At 40.7% G+C, this 26,398-nt stretch overlaps 2 protein-coding genes and 2 pseudogenes across 4 annotated transcripts in view; 1 reads left to right on the forward strand and 3 right to left on the reverse strand.

Moving 5' to 3' along the window:
• The window catches only part of LOC102611953 (cytochrome P450 71AU50-like), a 73,882-nt gene that overhangs the window by 9,903 nt on the left and 37,581 nt on the right, over positions 1-26,398 (reverse strand). The gene's annotated exons all lie outside the window — the stretch shown is intronic.
• On the forward strand, positions 5,951-8,207 carry LOC102612441 (pentatricopeptide repeat-containing protein At4g19191, mitochondrial-like; annotated as a pseudogene).
• On the reverse strand, positions 15,912-18,024 carry LOC127898892 (uncharacterized). Its single transcript, XM_052431399.1, has 2 exons — positions 17,187-18,024; positions 15,912-17,074 (listed from the first exon to the last, which is right to left on the reverse strand). The coding sequence occupies exons 1-2, from the start codon at positions 18,022-18,024 to the stop codon at positions 15,912-15,914; spliced, it is 2,001 nt and encodes a 666-aa protein (XP_052287359.1).
• On the reverse strand, positions 20,817-26,312 carry LOC102617462 (cytochrome P450 71AU50-like; annotated as a pseudogene).

Consider the following 26,398-nt stretch of genomic DNA (forward strand, 5'->3'; position numbering starts at 1 on the left):
GTTTATGCAAAGCTCTAGGTGGAAATTGGCCTAACAAATGAAGGCATCCGAAAATTGGAAAACTTTTGGCCCTGGAGGTAATATCCTTCTATTCTTTGTGTTTGTTTTCTAAGAAAATGCTTGGAGGAAAAAGAAAATTGCAGCTAGAACAAGTAAAGTCCATAACCACAACTTAATGATCTTGTGAAGTCAAGAATGTTGTGGACCGAATTTGGTGCATAACAATGTTGACAAATTAGCCAAATGTTGCCCAATTTTTCAAATTGACAAGGGTGAGCTTAATGCAATAGTGCCATTGTTTTTCCTATAAATAGAAGACACTTCTTTCATTTTAAGTATCTTAAATTTGAGAGAAATATTTCAAATGAAGAATTTTCTATAGTGAGCAATTGAGAGAATTTTCTTTCAAGTATGTGTGAGATTATTGGGTGTATTTGGGTTCTAAAAAGTGAAGTTTCTTTACTCAAATATTATACTTTAATAATTGTTAGTAATACAATTATTTTCTCTCGCTTTCGTGGACGTAGGCATAATTATCGAACCACGTTAAATTCTCGTGTCCTTTATTTTTGTGATTATTTAGTGCGTTTGATTCCACATTACACATAGAATAAGTGGCACCAGAGCCTACATGTGGTGTCAGAGACAGGTTTGCACTTGGGGTGTACAATACTGTTCACAGATACGGTACTGTTCACGAATTTAGGGAGTTTGTACTTACGAGGATTAGTAGCTTATATAGTGGTGTAGATTTGTGCATGTTTAGGAAAGTTATGTCACAATGGCAATAAGAGTTTAAAGAGTCTAGGTTTTAAGAGGGACTACTATGACTCCTACAATCTTTCCTAGGAACTTTCCTTGCACGTTTTTCCATATGTATTGATCTCCCAAGTGAGAATAGTTTATTAAGAAAATGGTAAAAAATGAAACTTCCAAAAGTGGAGAGAGATCTACTCAGATTATTCTAAGAGGCACTTCAGATGGGAGGTGAAACTTGTCATATCACTATTCAACACCTGTTATAGGAGGCCAGAAGATTGATGTTGAAAAGTTTGATGGAAAAATTAACTTCGGCATGTAGAGGCGTGAGGTTATGGATGCCTTTATTCAAATCGATTTTGATGTTGTTTTAAAAAATAAAAGACACTTGTAAAATAAAGAAATTTAGGATCGTATGAACAAGAAAGCCTGTGGTTAGATCAGATCTTACTTGACCAAGGAGGTAAAATATCTGATGAAAAATTAGGAGTGTGCAATGATTTTACGGTGTACATTAGAGGAAAAATACCTACTAAAAAGTCTTAAAAATCGTCTTCATGTAATCAGCTAGGTATATGGTTTTTGAATGAAGCCCAGGGTTTCAAATGCACCACAATATCTCAAGCTTTGAAAAGTTACTTCTATATTCGAAGAATCTTGATAAAGATATGAAGGATGAAGTCAATGCTATAATTCTACTGCACTCACTTCTAGAAGAATATAACTATTTTGTGACTACTTTTTTATATGGGAAAAATATAATCATTTTCAAGGATGTTTGCACAGTACTTATCAATTTGAAAATTTAGAATAATGGTAAACATTCCGAAAGACCATCATTTAAGGCTTTGTTAATAAGACATTGGATGATGGAGAAAAGGAAAAAGGCAGTGGAAAGAATTCTTAGTCTAAAAAGCAAAAATATAGCTTAAGTGTGCCTTTTGTCATGAAAGGGGCCATTGGAGGCAAGATTGTCTGAAAGCTTAGAAGAGAGATGAGAAGAAACCAGTAGCAGTGAATATGGCATGTAAAGATGAAGATTTTAACTATTCACTAAGTATTTTGCCTGCAACATCTGTGAACTTGAGTTTTTTCTAAAAAAGATTGAATTTGGAAAGGCCGTGTTTCATATTCCGGTTTGTTTAACGCTTAGTATAGAAAATTGAGTGATTCCTCGACATAGGGTTTTTCAAATTGTTATGTCAAGGGAGATGTTGAAGAAAGGATGAAGTTTTCCATTGTTTCTGATTTTGAGTGAGGAGAATTTCTTGAAGAAGTTTGTGCTTAGTTTTGAAGATGATGCAGAGGAGTTGTTCCATGCTTACAAGGGCCACAAGTTGGGTTCTTTTTCTAGAGACCAACTATTGCAATGAGGACGGTTGTTTTGCCTAACATAAACCTCTAAGTCTGATGTATTTTTTGGCACAGTAACAGAAGGTTTTGAGAGTGGGTGATAGTATGCAATGTAACACCCATTGGTTTGTTTCACCATTCATGAAGTGATTTTTGGGCATTTCAAATGTTCTTGCTGCTATGTGTTTGAGCAGCATAGTTTTCATTGTAGCTTTGATTTAGATATATTTGTGGTTATTACGCTGATTTCAATGTATTCCAAGTGTGGAGATATTGATTCTGCCATATTTTTGTTTGATGGCATGTATGAGTCTTTAGGGATGAAAAAATTACCCACCAATTCATAAACCAACCCAAACCCATTCGCAAAAATCTGCCCGCTGCGGGTAATTTTGCAGGTTGCGAGCGGCTTTTGTATTGCAAACTTAAATCGATCCATTGTGAATTGCTGGTGGGTTTGGTGTTGGAAGCAATTCCGCTGGATACCAACGCGAGGATCCACCAACCTCCATTCTTTATTTTAATTATTTATATTTTTATTTTAATCACAAAAATTACATTAAAAAATTTAATCATAAATATATTAAATTAAAGTTTCTAATTTCTAGACGTAACTTATCTCACTGCAACATATATACAATAAACTTTTAATAAGTCGAAATTTTATAATTTTTATTACTAATATTTTATTTTACTTTAATTCATTTTGTTTGTTTTGCCTTAACAATAATTGTATAAGCCTTAACAATAATTGTATAAAATCTACTTGTTAATATTATTGATAATACTTATTTATTGATTAAAAAATGAAGCAAAGTATTGATATTAGTGATGATGATTTGCCTACAATAGAAATATTTTTGTGTTGGATTAATATTTTTTATGTATTTTTTAATGTTGAAATTTTAATTTCTTATTTACATTGATAAAATCTAGAATTGAATATTGTTTGCCAATATTTTAAGCTATTATTATATATTTATAGTTTGAATTATATAATTTAAGTTTTTATGTACTATTAAAAATATTTTTTATATTATTGATTTTAAATGAGGTGGGTTTGGTAATTGTTAAAACCCACAGCAGACAGGTTTTTTAAAAAAATAAAAACCCATTATAGGTTGCGGCGAGTTTGGTAATTTAATTTTTTTGTGGGAGTAAGTTTAACAATGGTAACACCTCAGCGGGCGGTGCCCGCCATTTCTGTGTATGATAGAACTCATGTTTCTTAGACTGCAATGATTAATGGGTATGCTATGTGTTTGAGCAGCCAAGTTTTTCAGAGCTAGTTTATGGTCATATCTGGCTACGTATTGGAAGAGATGAAAGCATCAATCAAATAGTGAACTGCCCTGTAAGGAGATTATTTTTTTCTTATTCCCAGAACCGGTTATTGTTTAACAAAAAAGGATAAAAATTGAAAAAACTTGTTGATCAAAATTGTATTTTTCAGTGTTTGGGCTTGAGAAAGTGTTTAATGAAAAATGAAGATTCCCAATAATATAGGCCAATTTTGCATTTGAAAAGGTGTAGAAATTTGTAGAATAATTTGACACATAAATGACTAAATGGTTGTTTAAAAATTTTCTATGTTCGACACTTTTTTTCTTTGTTTTGATAAGAGATATCAGGTTGGATCATAACTTTAATTTAATATGCATTGTTAATCCCACACAAAAGTACGCCACACATCAACTAATCTATCATCACCATTAGATTCAATATAATCAATGGCTAATATTAAAGTCAGGAAAACCTTACCCCATATATCTATAAATTCCGACAATTCGATCGTTCCTGAAGCATTGAAGCAGTGAGCACAAAATAATTATAACAAGCAATGCCAATGAACGGCGTTATAAGAGATAAATTTACACACAAAAAGAAAACGGAATCGAACTCTTTCAGAGTTTGGTGTGAACTGATCATCATATCATGCGTTAGTTGGATTTGGGACGCGGCGGAGAAGGAGCGTCAACTATCAACAAGTATGGTCCTTAATTTGTCATCCGCAATAACGTGCGGGATCCAACTACAGCACAGGGGCTCTTCTTATTTCTGATGATTAGACTTTAGAGTGATAGTGAATTGATGAGTCTGGGTGGACTTTTTCGATTCTAAGCGTAAGTTCATATCAGGAAGAATACAAAGAGTTATGTGTAGGTTGGGTCTGGGTTTTCACATATTTTTTAATTATTTTTTTGAAATTATTATAAACTTTTAACGAGTTAATCATCGATAACGAATTAGAAAAAAATGATTATTTTAAAATAAAATAAAAAATAACGTAAATAAAAGTTTATAAATTTAATTTATTATTAATACTATAGTTCAAGCAGATGTTCTTAATTAATTATAGCTTAAGAGAGAGTTTAGTTGTTATAATTTTAAGTTTTTTAATTTTTTACTATTTTTTAAATTTAAATTCATAAATTTATAATTTTAAAAAATAGAGGTCTTGATTTTTTTTCTTTTTCTTTTTAAACCCTTACCCAAGTCGTTATGTGAAAGGCCGGTTAGCCCGGATGTTTTTGTTAAGAGTCAGACTATTAGCACACCTCCAAAATCCTATTGAAATTGTTTTTTCAATTTTATTCCATGTAATACCAAAACTATCCTTTTTTTAATTTAACACTCTTTTCATTTATGGATTTTTCAGTTTCCTCTCTTCAAACTTTCTTTATTATTTAATTTCTAAAGCAAAAAATCTAAAAGAAAAACTAAACGAAAGAGTAAGAAAAAAATTATAAAATCTAAAAGAAAAACTAAAAGAAAAAGTAAGAAAAACTCATACTTACAAAATAATGAATATTTTATGAGTTTAATACAATTATCTTACCTATAAATTTTGAGTTCATTGGGTTCAAAAATTAGTTTGAGAATTTTTAAGAAATTAGTTAAATTGGGGTAAAATTTTATTTAATTTATTTTTTCACTATGTTGTATCTTATTAAGTTCTTTTTTTTTTCTTTTTGGTTACAAGAATTATATTTTGGCTTAGAAGATTACTTCTTAAATTATTTTAATGATAATAAAAATTTTATTTTCAAAAATTACTTCAAAAAAAGGTTAAAATAACTTGGGCCTTTTTCAGCCCAAAATAATTGGGCTATTGGATGGAATGAAATGGTTGGTAGATAAAGAATTTTGGGTTGGGCCAGCAGTACCCTTATTTATGAACTATGAGATTAATGAAGGGGTGCCAATAGTCCAATTCTTTTGTTAATCCCACTTCTGAAAAAGGTTAAAATACATTGAGCCTTTTGCAGCCCAAAACAATTAGGCTAGGTAAAGAATTTGTGTTGGGCCAACAGTACCCATATTTCTGAATATTTTATGAGTTTAATATAATTATCTTACTTATAAATTTTGGGTTAATTGGATTCAAAAACTAGTTTGAGAATCTTTAAGAAATTAGTTAAATTGGGGTAAAATTTTATTTAATTTATTTTTTCACTATGTTGTATCTTAATTAAGTTGTTTTTTTTTTCTTTTTGGTTACAAGAACTATATTTTGGCTTAGAGGATTACTTCTTAAATTATTTTAATGATAATAAAAAATTTATATTGTGCTAGCAAAAGAAAATTGAGGAGAAAAAGAAAATATAAATGATTTTAATTATATTTATATTTATCCTTAAATGTAATTGTAATATAACAAAAATTTTATGAGATTAATGAAGGATGTCAATAGTCCAACTCTTCTGTTAATCCTACTTCCGAAAAATGTTAAAATAAATTGGACCTTTTTCAGCCCAAAAAAATTGGGCTATGGATGGAATGAAATGGTTAGTAGGTAAAGAATTTTGGGTTGGCCAGCAGCACAAAATGCTTCAATGATTCTCTATCAATAAAAAGTACAATAAAATCAAAACTTTTAGAAGCGGTTAGTAACGGACTTAATTTTACCGCCAACACAATGAGTGATGGCCGTATCTTCACTTCCACCACGTCTCAACAGAATTTATAGAAGTTCAACGATTAATCAGTGGAACTCACAAATAAGAGAAGCAGTGAACAAAAACGAAGCCCACAAAACTCTTCTTCTCTTTCGCCAAATGAAACAAAACGACATCGAACCAAACAACTTAACATTTCCCTTCATAGCCAAAGCTTGTGCTAAGCTCTCTGACCTTATATACTCCCAAATGATTCATGGCCACATCGTGAAATCACCCTTTGGTCCGATATCTTTGAGCAAACAACAATGGTGGATATGTAAGTGAAATGTGATCGGTTAGATTGCGCGTATAAAATATTTGACGAAATGGCTGTCAGAGACGTCGCGTCGTGGAATGCGATGCTTGTGGGGTTTGCTCAGATGGGGTTTCTTGAAAACGTTTTGCGTCTTTTTTATAATATGAGGCTTGTTGGAATCCAAGCTGATTTTGTCACGGTTATGGGGTTGACGCAGGCGGCCATACATGCAAAGCATTTGAGCCTTCTGAAAAGCGTTCATTCGTTTGGCATTCATATTGGGGTTGATGCTGATGTGTCAGTTTGTAATACATGGATTTCTTCCTATGCTAAATGTGATGATTTGAAGATGGCGGAGTTGGTGTTTTGTGGGATAGAAGAACGTTTAAGGACTGTAGTTTCATGGAATTCTATGGTCGCCGGATGCACGTATGGTGATAAGTTTGATGATTCTCTTAATTTTTATAGGCACATGATGTATAATGGATTTAGGCTTGATGTAACTACAGTTGTTAGCCTTCTTTCATCATTTGTGTGCCCAGAGGCATTAGTGCAAGGTAGGTTGGTTCACTCTCATGGAATTCATTATGGCTTTGATTTAGATGTATCGGTGATTAATACACTGATTTCAATGTATTCCAAGTGTGGAGATATTGATTCCGCTAGAGTTTTGTTTGATGGCATATGTGACAGGACTCGTGTTTCTTGGACTGCAATGATTAGTGGGTATGCTCAGAAACGATACCTGGATGAAGCGTTGAGATTGTTTTTCGCTATGGAAGCTGCAGGTGAATTACCTGATTTGGTCACTGTGCTGTCAATGATTTCAGGCTGTGGGCAAAGCGGTGCACTTGAGCTTGGAAAGTGGTTTGACAATTATGCCTGTTCTGGTGGATTAAAAGACAATGTATTGGTCTGTAATGCATTGATAGACATGTACTCTAAATGTGGAAGTATTGGCGATGCTCGAGAGCTCTTCTACGCTTTACCTGAGAAAACTGTTGTCTCTTGGACAACAATGATTGCCGGTTGTGCTTTAAATGGAGAATTCGTAGAAGCTTTAGACCTTTTCCATCAGATGATGGAATTGGATTTGAGACCAAATCGCGTAACATTTTTGGCTGTGCTTCAAGCTTGCACTCACACAGGCTTCCTTGAGAAAGGATGGGCTATTTCAATAATTCAATATGATGACAAAGGTATATCATATAATCCGGAATTAGACCATTACTCTTGCATGGCAGACCTTCTTGGAAGAAAAGGGAAGCTGAAGGAAGCATTAGATTTTGTTCAAAGCATGCCTATCAAATCTGATGCTGGAATATGGGGTACATTGCTTTGTGCTTGCAAGATTCACCGAAACATAGAGATTGGTGAATACGTGGCTTATCGCCTGTTCAAATTGGAGCCCCACCCTGCAGCTCCATATGTGGAAATGGCCAATAAATATGCTTTGGGAGGAAGATGGGATGGAGTAGCAAATATAAGAACGATGATGAAACGCAACCAGGTGAAGAAGTTTCCAGGGCAAAGCCTTGTTCATATTAATGGGAAGACTTGTACGTTTACAGCTGAGGATAGATATCATGCTGAATCTGAACTAACATACCCAGTATTAGATTGTTTAGCATTGCACTCTAGGGGGGAAGCATATTCATCGCATTTAAAGTGGATTCCAGAACATGAAGCAGGATGACTCCTTTATCATTTTGACCCGTACAAATTAGGCATTGGAAATTTAGAATCTGGATTTTGGAGAGAGATTCATGTAGAAAATTGCTTATGAACCATTTTTCATTTCACATTCTGATGTTAAAGGAATTTTAGGATGAAATTTTATAGCACGTACAATTACAGAAGAAATATAATTGAATTATTTCAGATGTTTTATAGTATTATCACACTTCTGGTTTCTTTCGGGAGATTGAAGTGTAGAAAGTCATATATATAGGGGCATTTCTATAGCTTCATCCATTAAAAATATGATAGTATTGCAGCTATTTATTTATTTATTTATTTTTTTAAGTTACATTCTTTTGTAGGATAAATAAAAGTATACGAAGGGAAGTTCAGATACAGATCATCTTCATTAAACTTACATAAGGAAGAAAAATAAAACCGCTATCAAAATTCAGAAACGAATCAATAGACAATAATCACATTCAATTTTCTTCTCATTCTTTCAATTATTAGTAGCATGACAAATCTTCTTCCCACCTATGTAAGGAAGTTTATTTTTAACATGTTTTTAATCCTAAGGATTAAGAGGAAAATGGTTAGCTGTCTTGGTATATTTTGGAGGATGAGCACTGTTGAGTGCATGAAGAACACCAGGTCGGCCATGCAACTAGTTCCATCCCAGAACGGATTGCTTCATCTCTTATATACGAGCAGAGCATATGGGCAAGCATGAGCCGATCAGAGGAGAGAACAACCAGGGAAACATACCGACCAGAAATATATGCCGAGCCAATACTCATCCCCAGGAAAGCGGGAACACGATCCCACAAAACCGCGGTAGTTGCGTTTCTCCCAGAACGGTTGAAGGACACGCGAGATCCACGTTTGCCCACAATCTAACAGTTAGAGTCCCATGAGGGGCTACCACCACCCGAAAAAGGAGGAATCAGGGGCAAACGGAAAACGTGGGACAAAGGGCGGCTATAAAAGAGAAAGACATCGAAGAAGATAGAAAAAAAAAAAGGGAGAGAGGGGAAACGCTGCCAAATTGCAACCAGGCCATTTCCTTACAAATTTCCTGAAATCATATTACACTGTTTTCCCGTAAACACCTTGTGCTAACTTAGGCATCGGAGGGTTTACGCCGGCAAAACCACCGGCGTCTCTGATCCGTTTTTGGTGAACGCAGGTCTAGCGAGGGAAAAGAAGGTGATTCCAGCCTGAGTGGTTCGAGCAACAGTCAATAACGTAAACGTTGGTGAAAGAATCTGGTCGGTCTAAGGACGAGCAGATTTCAGCATCAACATTTTGGCGCCGTCTGTGGGGAGCTGGATAAAAAGCTACCACCGAATTAGGAAGTACCGGAGAAACAGCGAACGGTTAAACATGGATGTGACGAGGAAGGACGCTCTGAGGGAGGATAACGAAGCTGGGGAGACAATCACTCTTCGGGAAATTGCAAATGAAGCCCGAGAGAGGATGACGCAAGATAGACTGGAGCGGATGGAGAAACAAATGGAGACTCTTGCGGCCGTATTGTTTGAGCTGAGGGACGAGCGGAGAAGAGATTGCGAAACCCCCGTGGGAAGAGATGGAGTTGGAGCAGAACCCAGCCTCCGGGGGCGTAGAGTCGGGGAAATCCCCCCGTACGGAGACCAACCTAACGGGGTGCATCCCCACCGAAGTACTGGTCGGGTCCTAGGGGAACACGTTGATGAAGGGAGAGACCAACCTCGCCCCGGACGGACACTGGAAATAAATGGCCGAGGGGCCAGTGTTGATGAAGGAGAGCTCAGACAGCGATTGCAGAACGCCGAGCAGGAGCGAGACCAGATAGCTGCACGTGATCCTGATCGTGCTGTAGAATTGGAGGGGGAGGTGCGCAGATTGGCGCAGGTGATAGAGGAGATGCAGGGCAAGAGAAAGCCCCCGAGCTGGAGGATAATGCTAGATGAAGAATCTCCGTTGTCAACGGAGATCATGAGTACCATAATCCTAAAGGATTTCCGCTTCCCCGACCTCAAATACTCCGGGCGAAGTGACCCGTTGGTACACATTGAGCGTTTCAACGACATGACGGGTGTGCAGGGGCTGACACCAGCTCAGAGATGTAGGGTGCTCCCGTTGACCCTAGAGGGACGAGCCCGAGAATGGTACCGCAAGCTGCCCCGAGGAGGAATAAAGGGGTATGAGCAGATATGCCAGGAGTTGGCCGAGCAGTTTCGGGGGGCAGTGGCCCCAGAGGATGACATGATGGAATTGATGGGGATGAGACAGGAGGAGCACGAGTCCCTACGAGATTTTATAAAGCGATACCACCGAGCCGTACTTGATTTGGGAGCTTTCAATCACCCGCAGGCGTTGAAGGGTTTAAAGGAGGGTGTGAGGATAGGCCGGCTATGGTATAACCTGAGAAGCCCCCTGGTGCAGAATTATTCAGCAGGATATGAGCAGGCAAAGAGAGATATCGAAATAGAGGAAGAAAAATCGGCAAAGATAAAGAGTGAACAGCTGGAGGAGCTAAGACGAAGGGAAAGGAGAACTCCCAATGGGAGCAGGTCGGGAAAGCGAGCTGGGGAACCCTCAGAAAGGGGCGGAACATCAGCTAGATCCCGCCCTTACCCCATAGCTACAAGATCACAACAGTTCCAGCACAATCGGGCTCAGCCTCCACGTCTCCCATTCCCAGATCGGCAGCGAGAATTCCGGCAGATAGCTGCCGACCCCTATCATAACACTCCCAGAGCATCACATGCAACCAATCCCAGGGCCAGACGACCAGATCAGTTAGCAACTATGCCAGCCCGAGATGACGTTCATGATAGCCGAGCCGTTCAGCTGGTAGACCAGAGCTTGACATATAGACAACACACTCCACTAAAGATCTCCATGGAGGAATTGTATGAGAGGATTGAGGGACGAGGCCTGCTATACCCCCCGGCCCCAATAACAAAACCAACTCACCGACGGGATAAGAGCAGATTCTGCAAGTTCCACGACACTCACGGTCACACTATCAACCAATGCCGTGACCTGAAGACTCAGGTGGAGGATTTAGTGAGGAACCGATACTTGGACGAGTATGTAGATGGAATATCCCCTGCCACGGAATCACAGTACACACGGGATGAAGGAGTTGAGAGGAGTTTAGAACGTGAGCAGCCGACCGTCCGTGTGATAGCAGGAGGGCCAACATTGGCCGGAGATTCGAACAGGGCGCGGAAGAACTATGGGAGATACGCCCTGACTAGCAAAGAAGTGCTTTTCAATTTGCCAGCAGCCAAGAGGGCAAAAGTACGGCAAGTTCCTATTATGTGGACAGAGAATGACGAAGAGGGCATTTTGTACCCTCACGAGGATGCACTGGTAATTAAAGCGTTGGTGGCCAGTACAGAATTACGGCGAATACTGGTAGATACGGGCAGCTCAGTAGACATTCTGTTTAAGTCGGCCTTAGATGATATGGGGATTTCAGACTTAAAGCTGGAGCGAACGAATACATCCTTGAAGGGATTTGGAGGGGGACGGTTAACTCCCATGGGGGTCATTGAACTCCCGATTACTGTGGGGACAAAGCCATTTGAAAGAACGATGATGCTGGACTTTGTAGTGGTAGAGGAAAGAAGTCCTTATCAGATGATATTGGGGAGACCATTCATGAGGATAAGCCAATGCGTAATATCCACGCATTATCTGGCGCTGAAGTACCGAATAAATGGAGTTGTGGGTGTAGTGAAGGGCGACCAGAGAATGGCCAGGAGCTGTTATGCTACAGCGGCCAAGGAAACGCTGCAGGTGACCTCTCTGGATAATCGAGGGGATTCAAAAAATGGCCGCCAGGAACCTGTTGAGAAGCTGAAGGAAGTTGTTGTAAGCAGGAGCGACCCTAGCAAAGTGGTTAAGGTCGGATCAGAATTAGGCGAAGCAATAAAAGGCGAGCTGGTGAAGTGTCTACAGTCCCATGCGGACATATTTGCCTGGTCTCATGAGGATATGCCAGGTATTGACCGCGGGATAGCTTGTCACAAGCTGGCGGTCAAAAGAGGGGCAAGGCCGGTGAGGCAGAAAAGGAGGTGCTTCAACCACGAAAGGTACGAGGCCATAAATGCCGAGGTGGAAAAGCTACTGAAAGCAGGATTTATAAGGGAAGCTAAGTACCCGGAGTGGATTTCCAATGTGGTACTGGTAAAGAAGGCCAATGGGAAGTGGAGAATGTGTGTAGACTTCACGGACCTCAATAAGGCATGCCCGAAGGACAGCTTCCCCCTGCCGAAAATAGATCAGCTGGTGGACTCAACCGCGGGTCATAGTCTGCTCAGTTTCATGGATGCATTCTCCGGATACAACCAGATACCCATGAACGAGCAGGATGAGGAAAGCACCACCTTTATAACTAACATGGGTTTATTTTGTTACAGGGTGATGCCCTTTGGCCTGAAAAATGCAGGAGCTACCTATCAAAGGTTGGTGAACAAGGTCTTCAAACCATTGATCGGTCGCACTATGGAAGTATATGTGGACGATATGATCACCAAGTCAAGAGAACCGAGGGATCATGTGAAGCACTTGGAAGAGACTTTCGAATTGCTGAGGAGGTACAAAATGAAGCTGAACCCGGAGAAATGTGCATTTGGGGTCAGCTCGGGCAAATTCTTGGGATACCTGGTGAGCCATCGAGGTATTGAGGCCAACCCGGAGAAGATACGGGCGGTGATAGAAATGAGGTCCCCACGAACAGTTAAGGAGGTGCAGAGCCTTACGGGGAAGCTGGCAGCATTGAACCGATTCATTTCACGAGCCACTGATAAGTGCCACCCTTTCTTCCAAATCATAAAGAAAGGAAACAAGATGGAATGGACACCAGAATGCGAGGAGGCATTTGGACAGTTGAAGGAATACCTAGCCCGCGCCCCGTTACTATCAACTCCGAGAGAGGGTGACCAGCTGCTTTTGTACTTAGCAATCTCCAAGCGGGCTACCAGCTCGGTCTTAGTGAGGGAGGAAGAAGGGAAGCAACACCCGGTATACTACACGAGCAAGGCCCTGGTGGACGCAGAAACCCGATATCCACCAATGGAGAAGTGGGCGTTGGCTCTGATAACAGCAGCACGTAAACTCCGACCATACTTCCAAGCCCACCAGATCGTTGTAATGACCGACCAGCCACTTCGGCAAGTACTCCAAAAACCAGATGCGTCTGGTCGGTTAGTAAAATGGTCCGTGGAGCTGAGCGAATTTGACCTGTCCTATAGGCCCCGAGGAGCAACCAAGGCGCAAGCCCTGGTAGATTTTATGGTGGATTGTGTTGAACCGGGGGAAGAGGTCCAAGAGGAACAACCGGAGGAGCAAGAGGATTCAAAGGGGACATGGCTGGTAATGGTTGACGGGTCATGTAGTGAGCAAGGGTCCGGAGCAGGAGTGGTAATACGGAGCCCAGAGGGAACCGAGATAACATATGCGGTGAAGTTCGAATTTCAACTCACAAACAACCAAGCTGAGTATGAAGCCTTTATCACCGGGCTCGGACTTGCACACGCTCTCAGAGCAGAAAGAGTTGAAATTCGAGCAGATTCCCAATTGGTGTGTAATCAGCTCAATGATCAGTTTCAAGCGAGGGGAGAAAAGATGGGCCTTTATTTGAAGAAGGCGAAGCAGATGGTTAGGCTTTTCCAAGCAGTGGAGGTAAAGCAGATATCCCGGAATGAAAATTTCCGAGCAGATATGCTGGCTAGGATGGCAGCCATTGCAGACCCAAAATTACCGAAATCGGTTCCATTAGAGGTAAGGACCTCACCAAGTATTGAGGAAGAAGCAGAGGTGATGAGAGTAAGTATTGGAGAGTCCTGGATGGACCCGATTCGCGCATATGTCCGCGATGGAGTTTTACCAGAGGACAAAAGGCAAGCAAGGAAATTAAAATGCCGAGCAGCAAGGTATACGCTACTGGATGGAGTGCTGTACCGCCGAGGGTTCACCTTGCCCCTTTTGAGATGTTTGGATGATGAGGAGGCGGATTATGTGCTGAGAGAGATTCATGAGGGAATATGCGGCAATCACTCGGGAGCAAGAACTTTAGCCTTCAAGGCACTCCGGCAAGGATACTTCTGGCCAACCATACACCAGGACGCCAAAAGGATGGCAAAGAATTGTAAAACATGCCAAAGCTTCTCCGAGGTTCCTGCACAACCCCCGGAAAAGCTGACGGCGATGACATCCCCATGGCCTTTCGCCCAATGGGGAATCGATTTGATTGGTCCATTGCCTAAGGGACGAGGAGCGGCGACATATGCAATTGTGGCAATAGATTACTTCACCAAATGGGTGGAAGTAGGAGTCCTCAGCCAAATCACAGAGAGGAAGACAACAGATTTCATTTGGAAAAATATCATCTGCAGATATGGGATCCCCTACGCCATCATCACAGACAATGGGAGGCAATTTGACAACGGCAACTTCAGGGAATTTTGCCGAAACCTGGGGGTGGACCTGAAGTTTTGCACCCCCGCACACCCCCAGGCAAACGGACAAGTGGAAGCGGCCAACAAGGTGATAAAGAAGCTCCTAAAGACTAGATTGGGAGAGAAGAAGGGAGCTTGGGTCGACGAGCTAGCAGGAGTACTGTGGGCCTACAGGACAACTCACAAAACCGCCACAGGAGAAACACCGTTCGCTTTAGCCTTTGGTCATGAGGCGGTAATCCCAGCAGAGATTGGAGTGGGAACACATCGGACGGAATATTTCATTGAGGAGCAAAATGACGAGCAGATTTGCTTAAGTCTGGACCTGCTGGAGGAGAGAAGGGAAGGAGCAGCACAGAAAGTGGCCCAGTGCCAGCAAAGGGTCATGCGTTATTACAACAAGAACGTACGCGTAAGGCAGTTCCGAGCAGGAGATTGGGTACTTAGGAGGGTGAACCAGAACACCAGAAATCCTAACCATGGCGCTCTTGGCCCAAAGTGGGAAGGTCCGTACAGGGTGATACGAGCCACTGGACCGGGAGCTTATAAGTTAGCGTACCAGGATGGACGAGACGTGAAAAGGTCGTGGAACGCCGAACACTTGAAGAAATATTTCCAGTAAGCAGAGTCCTCTACTGAATTCCCATTTTGATAAGTTATTTCTGTTAACCGCATGACGGCTTGATGCGCATGCAAATATTCAGTAGTTTTGTAATACACTCAAATTTGAAATAAAGATGAATTCAGCACGAAATCCCTTTGCTAACAAGCTCAACAAGAATTTTACTAAGGCCAGCGAGTGCCTATTTCTGTTCGGTCAGTGAAGACCAGCAGCTAATTCTCCTAAGGCCAGCGAGTGCCTATTTCTGTTCGGTCAGTGAAGACCAGCAGCTAATTTTCCTAAGGCCAGCGAGTGCCTATTTCTGTTCGGTCAGCAAAGACCAGCAGCTAATTTTCCTAAGGCCAGCGAGTGCCTATTTCTGTTCGGTCAGTGAAGACCAGCAGCTAATTTTACTAAGGCCAGTGAGTGCCTACTTCTGTTCGGTCAGTGAAGACCAGCAGCTAATTTTACTAAGGCCAGCGAGTGCCTATTTCTGTTCGGTCAGTGAAGACCAGCAGCTAATTTTACTAAGGCAAGCGAGTGCCTACTTCTGCTCGGTCAACGAAGACCAGCAGCTAAAGCTTCGAAAATTCCACTAAGGCAACAAAGTGCCTGTTTCTGCTCGGTCAACGAAAGACCAGCAGCTAATTCTACGAGAAGTTTACTAAGGCAAGTAAATACCTACACCTACTCGGTCCACTAAGAAACCAGCAGGCAAGATCAGATAAGTCGTGCAATTATTTTGCAGAAGCAGTCTATGAGTAGACATTAAACAAGGGAGCCAATAAAGAACATCTAAAAATTTATTAATGTTCAGTTGGTTACAAAACTAATGAAAATCTAAAGTCTATACAAAAATAGACCTAAGGATTAGGAGGGACAGCGGCTTCAGCAGGTGAAGGATCTGTTGTCCCGGGAGGTGGGAGGTCAGCAATCTCGGGAGGAGGGGGCACGGACCCCTGTCCCACTTCAAAGACACGCAGCCCAGCTTCTCCCTCCTGCACCCCATCCGAAGGAGCATCCACCTGTTCCTGCTCACCTTGCTCCTTATCTGCTTGGTCGACCCCCGCCATATACCGCTGCACTCCGGCCTCCAGCTTGCTCATGTCCAGCTCGGGATATTCATCCTTAAGCACAGACATGATACACTTATAGGAGAAGGCAACCCCAGAATCATACTCGGCATCCAGCCGGTCGTCCACATCAGCGGATTTGCCTTTCTCCTCAGCCAGCTGCTCACCCAAGGATTTAATTTCCTCCTCAAGGGTGGCCCTCAGAGTATCCCTTTCAACTTGAGTAGCCTGAAGATCAGATCTCAGGTCACCCAACTCGCCCTCAAGCTGGGAGGAAGTGGACTCAGCAACTGCAACTTTCTCCTCTAGCTCCATATTCAGCTTGTTCAGCTCAGCCAGCTTCTCCTTGGAGCGATCAGCAGAGTCAGCCTTCTTCTTCAACTCCTGATTGTCGGCTTGAAGCTTCTTCTCATGACGCGCGGACCCGGTCTTGTAGCACGAGACCATTGTGGCCAGCCTGAAGGAAACTCTCTGAACAGAAGCAGCCAACTCGGAGAGGCTCATGCTCTCGATGTCCTTCACCATCTTGGGCCCAACCGATCTTTTATAGTCTTTCTGATATGGACTCAGGTAGTCACCTTGATCCCGAGACGGGAGAGGAGAAGATCGGTCCCCAGACTGCAAGCTGACCTCAGGGCCCTTGTCGGAGGTTTTATCCCCACCACTCTTACGAGGTGGAGGAGGAGGCAGAGCAGGAATAGACGCCTTAGAAGGACCAACGCTAGGTTTCTTCGGAGGAGGAGGAGGGTTGCTAGAGCTGCTCGGAGCCCGACCACGCTTCCTGCTCATCGCGCTGAGGATCTTGTTATCCATTCCAGCGGCTAAATCCACTAGGCCCGAACCGACCAGGTTTGTTGGAGACAGGAGGTCTTGGCAGGTAGAAGCGTTCACCAGAGCAGTTTCCACCTGAAGCAAGGGTCGATCTTCAAGCCCCCCGATCAGACCCCACGACTCTGAAATAGCACAAAAGGTTAAAGAACCCAATAAGTAGCAATTTAATTAAGAATATAGGCAAAAATGAGCGACCTGGGGTGACAAAATGGGTGGGAAGATAAAGATCCCCACCAAGCGACCGAACTGCTGGGCACCATTTCCCTCCAGCAAAGAAGAATTTGTTCTTCCAATTTTTGCAAGAAGATGGAAACCCAGTGATCGGTTTCCTCTTTGCAGAACTGGACATAAAGTAGTACCAGCCCGCCTCCTTCGGGCTACTCCGCAGCTGATACAGATATTGCACTTCAACAAGGGAAGGCTCCTCCAACCCGCACCTCTCCCACAACACAAACATTGCCGAGAGAACCCTCCACCCATTTGGGTGTAGCTGACCTGGGGCCAGGTGCATACCGCTCAGTATCTTAGCAAAATAAGGTTGGAGGGGCAGCCGAGCTCCTAGTTTGAAACTCTCCAAGTGCATCGTCACATACCCTTTCGGAGGCCGACTGGGGACATCCCCTTTTCCAGGAACTACAAGAAGAATCTCGTTGGGGATGTTGTAGAGATTCCTAAGTTTAAATAAATCGGTGGGGGTAGTGGCGCAAGCCAGGAAATCAATAGGGTAGGAATCAGCCTCCACCCTATGACCTAGGTGCCTTTTCTGAGCAGGTCGGCTCGGTCCGGAGCTGCTTCCCTCACCATCACCTACTCCTTCAGGGAACCCAACCCCACCAGAACTGTGATTCTCACCAGAGCCCGACGCAGGTCCACCTCTATTCCCTACAAGCTCTAATTCGGGGGAAGGAGAGATAACCAAAGGGCGTGGGTATTCAAGGGTACTCCTGCCATGGGAATGACCTACACTACTGGAGGGTCCTAAGTTATCAGTGGGTATTGGCACATCGAAGCCTGAGTCCCCTGACTCTTCATCACCCTCATCAACAATCAACTTCCTCTTCCGATTTGACATACCGGAATCCCAGAAAGGAAACAGAGAAAACTCGAGTATATGGACACAAAGAAGGCAACACAGAACCCAATCAACAACAACCAGAGGAGAAGTTAAAAGGACTATACCTGGAATAGACTGACACTGATAGCGCCGCCGTGACACAGAAAACACCCGGCGAATGGATACTCCAGACGCTGGAAGTGTGAGCAAAGTACAGAGAGAATTTGGTTGACGGCGGAGAAACGAATAACAAAATGATGAAGACCCCAGTTTAGGGATTTAAAACGAAAAGGGGAAAAGGGAAGCATTTAAGTGATGGGATATGCCAGCTCACCCCCCCCATATATCGAGGACGGATAGCCCGTCGTTTCAAATTTCAAATACGAAGAGTCTGGAGATGCCGCGTCACCAACCGTTACAAGGGGCCAGGTTAGATGTAAGCCCAGATATGCTATGTACAGGTCACTTAGGCCCATGCTCAGATCGGGGCCTCCTCAGTAGAAAAATAATACATCAGGTCAGGCCCGTCTCAGTAAAAAGAGGGTCAGATGAGAAGCTCCCTGGGCTGGTGTGATTTGACCATCAGTTTCTACTCTTAACTCATTTCACTCGCCAGACCAGAAACTGGGGGACTGGTGTTGAGTGCATGAAGAACACCAGGTCGGCCATGCAACTAGTTCCATCCCAGAACGGATTGCTTCATCTCTTATATACGAGCAGAGCATATGGGCAAGCATGAGCCGATCAGAGGAGAGAACAACCAGGGAAACATACCGACCAGAAATATATGCCGAGCCAATACTCATCCCCAGGAAAGCGGGAACACGATCCCACAAAACCGCGGTAGTTGCGTTTCTCCCAGAACGGTTGAAGGACACGCGAGATCCACGTTTGCCCACAATCTAACAGTTAGAGTCCCATGAGGGGCTACCACCACCCGAAAAAGGAGGAATCAGGGGCAAACGGAAAACGTGGGACAAAGGGCGGCTATAAAAGAGAAAGACATCGAAGAAGATAGAAAAAAAAAAAGGGAGAGAGGGGAAACGCTGCCAAATTGCAACCAGGCCATTTCCTTACAAATTTCTTGAAATCATATTACACTGTTTTCCCGTAAACACCTTGTGCTAACTTAGGCATCGGAGGGTTTACGCCGGCAAAACCACCGGCGTCTCTGATCCGTTTTTGGTGAACGCAGGTCTAGCGAGGGAAAAGAAGGTGATTCCAGCCTGAGTGGTTCGAGCAACAGTCAATAACGTAAACGTTGGTGAAAGAATCTGGTCGGTCTAAGGACGAGCAGATTTCAGCATCAACAAGCACCTTCCTTGCAAAGATAATAACAATGGCAATTTAGTTGATGACATGCACCCCAAGCAGGTGTTGTGGGATGCAAATGAGTGCAAAATTGATGGCATTCTGGTTGCTTGTATGGAGAGGGTGAGCCTGGTACTTTCTCATTTTGGCATACATGCAACCATCTATGGCTTTCACCTGTAACAACACCTCAAACTAGTCATATATAGGATCTAAATAAGTTTATTGTTTTGATAATTTTTAAACAAACTTTCTCCAGGTTTTCCAAAACGGAAAGATAGTGTCGACAAGTATAAAGCTCAGATATATGAGTTTCAAAACGTGTTAATGTTTAATAAAGTGAGTTTTATGTATAAATAATTACCTTGATTAAAGGAGATGAAAGTGATGAAGAGGATTAAAGCTACAGAAAGAGGCCTCATCTTTGATTGAAACGAATTTGAATTATTCCGGATAAAATTGAAGAAATTAAGAGAAAGCGTTCCCTTATATACAAGGGCGAGTGCGTGCTTTGGCTTCGAGTAAATTATATTTATTAAAGGAAGGCAAATCCGAGAAATTTATGAAAATGATCTGGCGTAGCATATCTTGAAGTTCTAGTGCCTAAATTGCTGCAATAATTTATATAACGCTGATTTTTTCCCCGTGTAATAACATATTACTTGTTCTCTAGAAGTTTTTAGAATCAATCATTAAGTTCATGACCTATCTACTTGACAGGAAGTGCTAAAATAAAAAAAATGTTTATATACATTTTTTTTATTAGAGGGGGCTCGTCAAGACGAGCTAAACAGGAACAAAACGGGGTTGAGTAACCTCAAACATGTCTTGCGAAATAATAGAATCAATACTTACAGGTGGACTAGAGAATACGTGCAATCCAAGAGGAATTGAATGAGCCATATTAGCCATGAAGTCCGCAGCTGAATTTGCTTCCCGAAAGATGTGAGTGATAGCAATCTGTCAGTTTCTACTTAATAATTCCCTAACAGCAACAACTAAAGCATAGAAAATGTTGGGAACGACCACCTGCTTAGAGATCATTTGAGTAACACAAAGATTATTTATATTTTGTGTGAGTATTGACTTGGAAACACCGTGATGTTAGCCCCGGGGTACTTTGCCCTCATGACAAGTTGAATTCTAGTAACCATAGAAGATATCAAGTGGCTAAAATTTCTCATCCTATTCAAACCTTTTAAGGGAAAAAAGAAATTAAAATTCTGACATGTGATTCTACCATGATATCAACATGAATTTTTAATTATTATTTTTATTATTTTTATTTAGGTTACCAGACCCCAACTAACCCCACACACATACAAAATGGGATGCACTAGTCTTTTGGTGTTGTCATCTCGTTGACTATGTTATTGTTCTTCCTCAAAATGCTGAGGAAATAGCTTGGGAGTAGACTCTGAATAGATCCATTACTTGTGCTTGTGCATACACTGTGGCGGAAAAATAATTAAAACAAAATAAAAACTTCATTACCATATATATTTTATTCGTTTGTTTTATTTATTAACAACTGCTTTAGGCTAATCCAGAGATCGAACAAACAACATTACTATTAAGTGCTAAGGCGATAGCTTGGAACAACCAAAAGATGTTTGGCCCGAGGAGTCACCAAACCAAACTCTTTTGTCATGTCCAATTCAGTTGGCAACATTCCCTCAGGAAGCTCCCAATCAAAGCAATGTACCAGCTGTGCGGTCACTTGCTTAACGACGGTGAGTCCCAATTGTATTCCAGGGCAACCCCTGCGGCCAGAACCAAATGGCAAAAGCTGGAAGTTACGTCCGCGAACATCAACACTACTCCCAACAAATCTTTCTGGAAAAAACTTCTCAGGATCATTCCAGGCTTTAGGATCCCTTCCAATTGCCCAAGCATTTATAATTACTCGCGATTTTCTGGGTATGTGGAATCCGTTAACTGTGCAGTCTTCCATAGATTCGCATGGAACTAACAATGGCGTTACAGGATGAAGCCGCAGAGTTTCCTTGACAACCATGTCTAGGTATTCTAGGTTTTCCAAATCTTATTCTTCAACCATTCTTTTTAAGCCCACAATATTTTCTAGCTCTCTTTGTAGTTTCTTCATCACCGTAGGATGCTTGATGAGTTCTGAAAGTGCCCACTCGACTACCGTTGGTGAAGTGTCTATCGCTCCCGCAAGCAAGTCCTGAAATTGAGGAAACCATAAATAACTGAAGCAGATATTTAGGGTTAAAATTGACTCATGCAGATAGGGATGACAACCAAACCAGGACCCCGCCCGGACCCAGACTGAACCCGCAAAATCTTGACCGGGTTCAACCCGCACCGGAACAATTTTCATGCGGAATCCGAATGAAATTTTGCAGACTTCCAAGTCTGGATCCGGGTTTCGGTGAACCCGTAAATCCGGAACCTGGATCCGAATATTATTTATTTTAATATTAATTTTTTGGAAATTATTAAATATAAATAGAAAAATTAAAAAAACAAAAAGAAGCCCTAGCCGCCTAGCATCTCTCACTCTCTCTTCAACTCTCCTCTGATTTCTCTTCTTCAAATCGCATGGCTATCACCACCTTCGCGGCGCGGCTGTCACCACCTTTGCGACGTGGCTGTCACCACTTTCGGGACGCGGCTCTCTTTGTCTCGTCAGCATCACTAGCCTTCTTTGTCGCGACCAGCAAAAAGGGTTGAAATCCTCTCAATCGCAGCTGTCTTCTGTCCAGCACAAGACATGCCCACACGGTTTTGAAAATTTTGGCTTCCCAACTTTCAAACCCCCTCATACTTCCCTTATCCATTTTATTATTAAAAATGAATCTTCAGTGCATAAATAAAAAAAAAATCAATTTCAAATTTCTTTTATCATTCTAAATAAATTTATCAAGCTAAATTAGCTAACCAAGACATTATTGTTTAATTTAAGCAAAGCAATCCGGGTTCAAAACCCGGAATCCGGAAACCAGGATTTTTTTTTTTTTTTACAAGCTAAATATGTGCAGCAAGAGTCTAGAAATCATAGGTTCTCTTGAAACTTATGTTGGTTATGGGATTAAAGAATTGCTTAATCGTACGAAAACCCAGTGGCGTAGGCGTGGCCATATTTTATACATAGCGAGGGCAAATTTAATTTACTTAAAGAATGCGATTTGATGTGCTTACCATAACTACGGCTTTGATATGCTCTCGTTCGATCTTTTTTCTCGGTGTCTTCTGATCCCTCGAAGCTCAACATCACATCAACGAAATCCTGGGTTCTATTTTCATCCTTAGATTGAATATGCTCATCGATAATCTTCTCCATAAACGCATCAAACACCTTGGCAACAGCCTTCAAACGCTTTGTCAGGCCCTGAAGATCAAGTCCTGCAATTTGAGGAATGTAATCACCCAAATTAGGCTTTCCAACCAATTCGAAGTCCTCTTGAATCACAGTCTCAAACCCTCTCTCATCGAATTCATCATCCGAACGTTTCTTCCCAAGTACCATTCTACAGGTCATGTTAGCACTCACAGCCGAAAGCTTGGCACTTATGTCAACCACACAAGGGGCACGCGCCGCCTCTTTGAAGTACTCAATCAAAAGATCAAGCTCTTCTTTTCTTATAGGCTGAAAATAATTGATCTTGGCATTAGTCAACAGATTTTGGGTGCAAAGTTTTCGGATTTTTCTCCAATAAGACCCATATGGGGCCATTGCAAAATTCTTTTGCTGATAAGAAATATACTTGGTAGCTTGAAGGGGAGGCCTGCTGGCAAAGATAAGGTCATGTGTTTTGAGAAATTCAGCTGCTTGTGGTGAAGAGACAACAATTGTAGTCATTAAGCCCAAGCGTAAGTGCATGATGGGGCCATATATTTTGGCTAGTTTATGCAAAGCTCTGGGAGGAAATTTGCCTAACAAATGAAGGCATCCGACAATTGGAAACCCTTTTGGCCCTGGAGGCAATATCTTTCTGTTCTTTGTGTGTGGTTTCGAAGAAAATGCTTGGAGGAAAAAGAAAATTGCAGCTAGAGTAAGCAAAGTCCATAACCATGAAATGATGATCTAGTAATGCTAGAAAATTGAGACTCCAGTTTTCAGTGATGAAGATGCAGAATTGGTGCAACCGGGACGTTTATTTTTATAGTTGGAGAATTTGTTCGCAGTCAAGAGAGTTAGTGAAGCGGTTTAGTAGTGAAGGTGTTTAACTTTTGTGATATCCCTTAGTGAAGGGGTTTAGTGAAGGTGCTTAGCTTTTGTGATATCCCTTAGTGAAGGTGTTTAGTAGTGAAGGTGTTTAGCTTTTGTGATATGCTTCTTTTGCTTCCATTGTTGTTATTTGTTGGACTTCAAAGAGACAATTTTAAAGAAAGAGTTGCAGCGAGAGGCATGATTACACTTGTACCCAAAATTTCAGAAAATTTTAAAATAATAGATTAAATAATAGAAAGTAAGTGCCCATTAATGACTGGCAACCCCTTCGAAAAAATTTCCCTTATATTTTAGTCTCGCGTCCTTATTATTTTATTTTTTATTTTGAAAAATTATCATTGCACCACCTTTATTTTATCTTATGTTTATTCAACCATTATAAAGTTTTAACATGAATTTTGCACCACATTTCTTTTCACATTTGTATCAACTAGTCACTCTTGCATTAATACTATTAAATAATTTTAATAAAATGATAATTTTACCCCTAAATAAATTAAAAGACTATTTTATCTTATAAAAACTTTTAAAATTAAAAATTATAATCATAAAAATATCCCTAAATTTCATAAAAAAATAAATCCCAAATAGAGGTGCTCAATGGATTTTTACTAAATTTAGATTTTATAAAATTTTAACAATTATTTTGATTAAAAATTATAATTTTACAAAATTTTAATAAAAATAAATGAATTTATTTATTGAAAATTATAATTTTGTAAAATTTTATTAAAATAACTGAATTTATTTCTTAAAAGAATAAATCCTAAAATTTTAATAACTTAGGTGATTTTTATTAAACCCCAAAATTTTGTAATTAGTTTTATAATTATATTTTTATATTAAAAATAAAATTCTAATTTTGGGATTTATTTTTATTAAATTTAGGGATGTTTTTATCATTATATATTTTTTTATTTTTTGAAGTTTTTATAAAATAAAATGATCTTTTAATTTATTTGGGGATAAAATTATCATTTTATTAAAATTATTTAATAGTGTTAATGCAAAAGTGGCCAGAATTTTGTAGTGGTTGGATGAACATAAGACAAAATAAAAGTGGTGCAATGATAATTTTCCTTTTATTTATATAAAATTATCCAACTTTTTTTTACTTCAATCAGGACTTTAGATTTGGCATTTTCATCTTCAGTTCTATTTCTTTTTTCAAGTTTTTTTTATTACATGAGACTATTGTTTAAGAGTACAACTCCTATTACATGAGATTACAAATTAGACTATTACTATGACTAGTTTACATTATTTCTTATGAAGTCCGCCTAGATATTTGGTGTCTTCATCTTCAATTCTATTTCTTTTTTCAAGTTTTGTTTTTATTGCATGAGACTATTACTCAAGAGTAGGGATGGCAACCAAACCCGGACCCAGACTGAACCCGGAAAATTCGGTCCGGATTCAACCCGCACCGCAATAATTTTTATGCAGAATCCGAATCAGTTTTTGAGAACCCGCATACTTCCGGGTCCGGGTCCGGTTTCAGGTGAACTCGCAAATCTGGAACCCGGATCCGGATATTATTTATTAAATATAAATAGAAAAAAAAAACAAAATGGAGCCCTAGATCTCTCAATCTCTCTCGTTCGGTTCCTCTCTCGATCTCTCACTCTCTTCAACTGTAATTTCTCTTCTCTCAATCTCTCATATGTTCCTCTAATCCTCTCTCAATCTCTCTCACCCGTTCCTCACTTAATCTCTCTCACTCTCTCTTCAACTCTCCGTAATTTCTCTTCTTTAGATTAGATCAGATCCTTCACGGCGTGGCCTGTCATCACCTTTATGGTGCGGCTGTCATCACTCATCAGCATCACTCGTCTCATCTCTCACTCTGTCGCGGCCAGCAAAAGTGGTTGAAATCCACCTCAGTCGCGGTTGTGTTCTGTGTTCATCAGCATATCCTTAAGCTACCGCTGTGAATATTTGTGAGTCTCGGCTTTGCTTTAGTTGTTGGTTACTGTAAATTTAGTGCTAATTTAATGAGAACTGTACTGCCCTCTTGTTGATAATAATGGTGCTTTAGCATTCTAATCTTTTTAAGTTTGTAGCGCTTTTACTTTCGTAGATTTTAGTTTCCAATTGTTGTATGTGCAATTTGGATGAAAAGGTCTGCTTGTTTGTTTGTTTGTTGGAAAGGAGGATAAAGTAAGCAATCTGGTTCTAGAAATCTTATTTGTGTTCTGTTTTTTTGTGTTTTTTCCAGCAGCTTAAGTAAAACAATCTGGGTTCAAAACCCAGAATCCGGAAACCCAGATTTTTTCGGGTTGAGCCCGGACTGGACCCGGATTAAAAATAACCGGGTTTAATACGGGTCCGGTTATGAGAATTTTGTGTCCGGGTCCGGATCCGGAACAGCAGAACCCAGACTTGGACTCGGAAATTGCCATCCCTACTCAAGAGTATAACTTATATTACATGAGATTACAACTGATATTTAAAAATTAGACTATTACTGTGACTAATTTACATAAATTCTTATGAAACCCGCCCATATTTTTACTCTCTCTAATATTCGAAGGACTTCTACTCCATATTTTGAAGGGGAGAAGACTGTCTTCACTTAAATTGAGAAAGAAAATTAAACTCCCACAATGTATTGTGGGGGTTCGAACCCATTACCTCACAATTGTGAGGTATGGGTTGTAACCACTAGGATAAAGCCTAGTGGCTTTTTTTTTTCAAGTTCATTTCACATAAATTAACAATTTCTGATTCTCCCACACAGGACTGCCAATCGTACCTCAAGATTCAAGGTTTGGTTACCCTGTCTTATTCTTTTCATCTTTTTTAAAGTTTTTATTATTTGTACTTATTTCTTTAAATCGTTATTGATTTATGATTGAATTAGGGATTAAGATTCTCTCTTGA

The sequence above is a fragment of the Citrus sinensis genome, chromosome 7 (genome assembly GCF_022201045.2).
Source record: "Citrus sinensis cultivar Valencia sweet orange chromosome 7, DVS_A1.0, whole genome shotgun sequence".
NCBI lineage: Eukaryota > Viridiplantae > Streptophyta > Magnoliopsida > Sapindales > Rutaceae > Citrus > Citrus sinensis.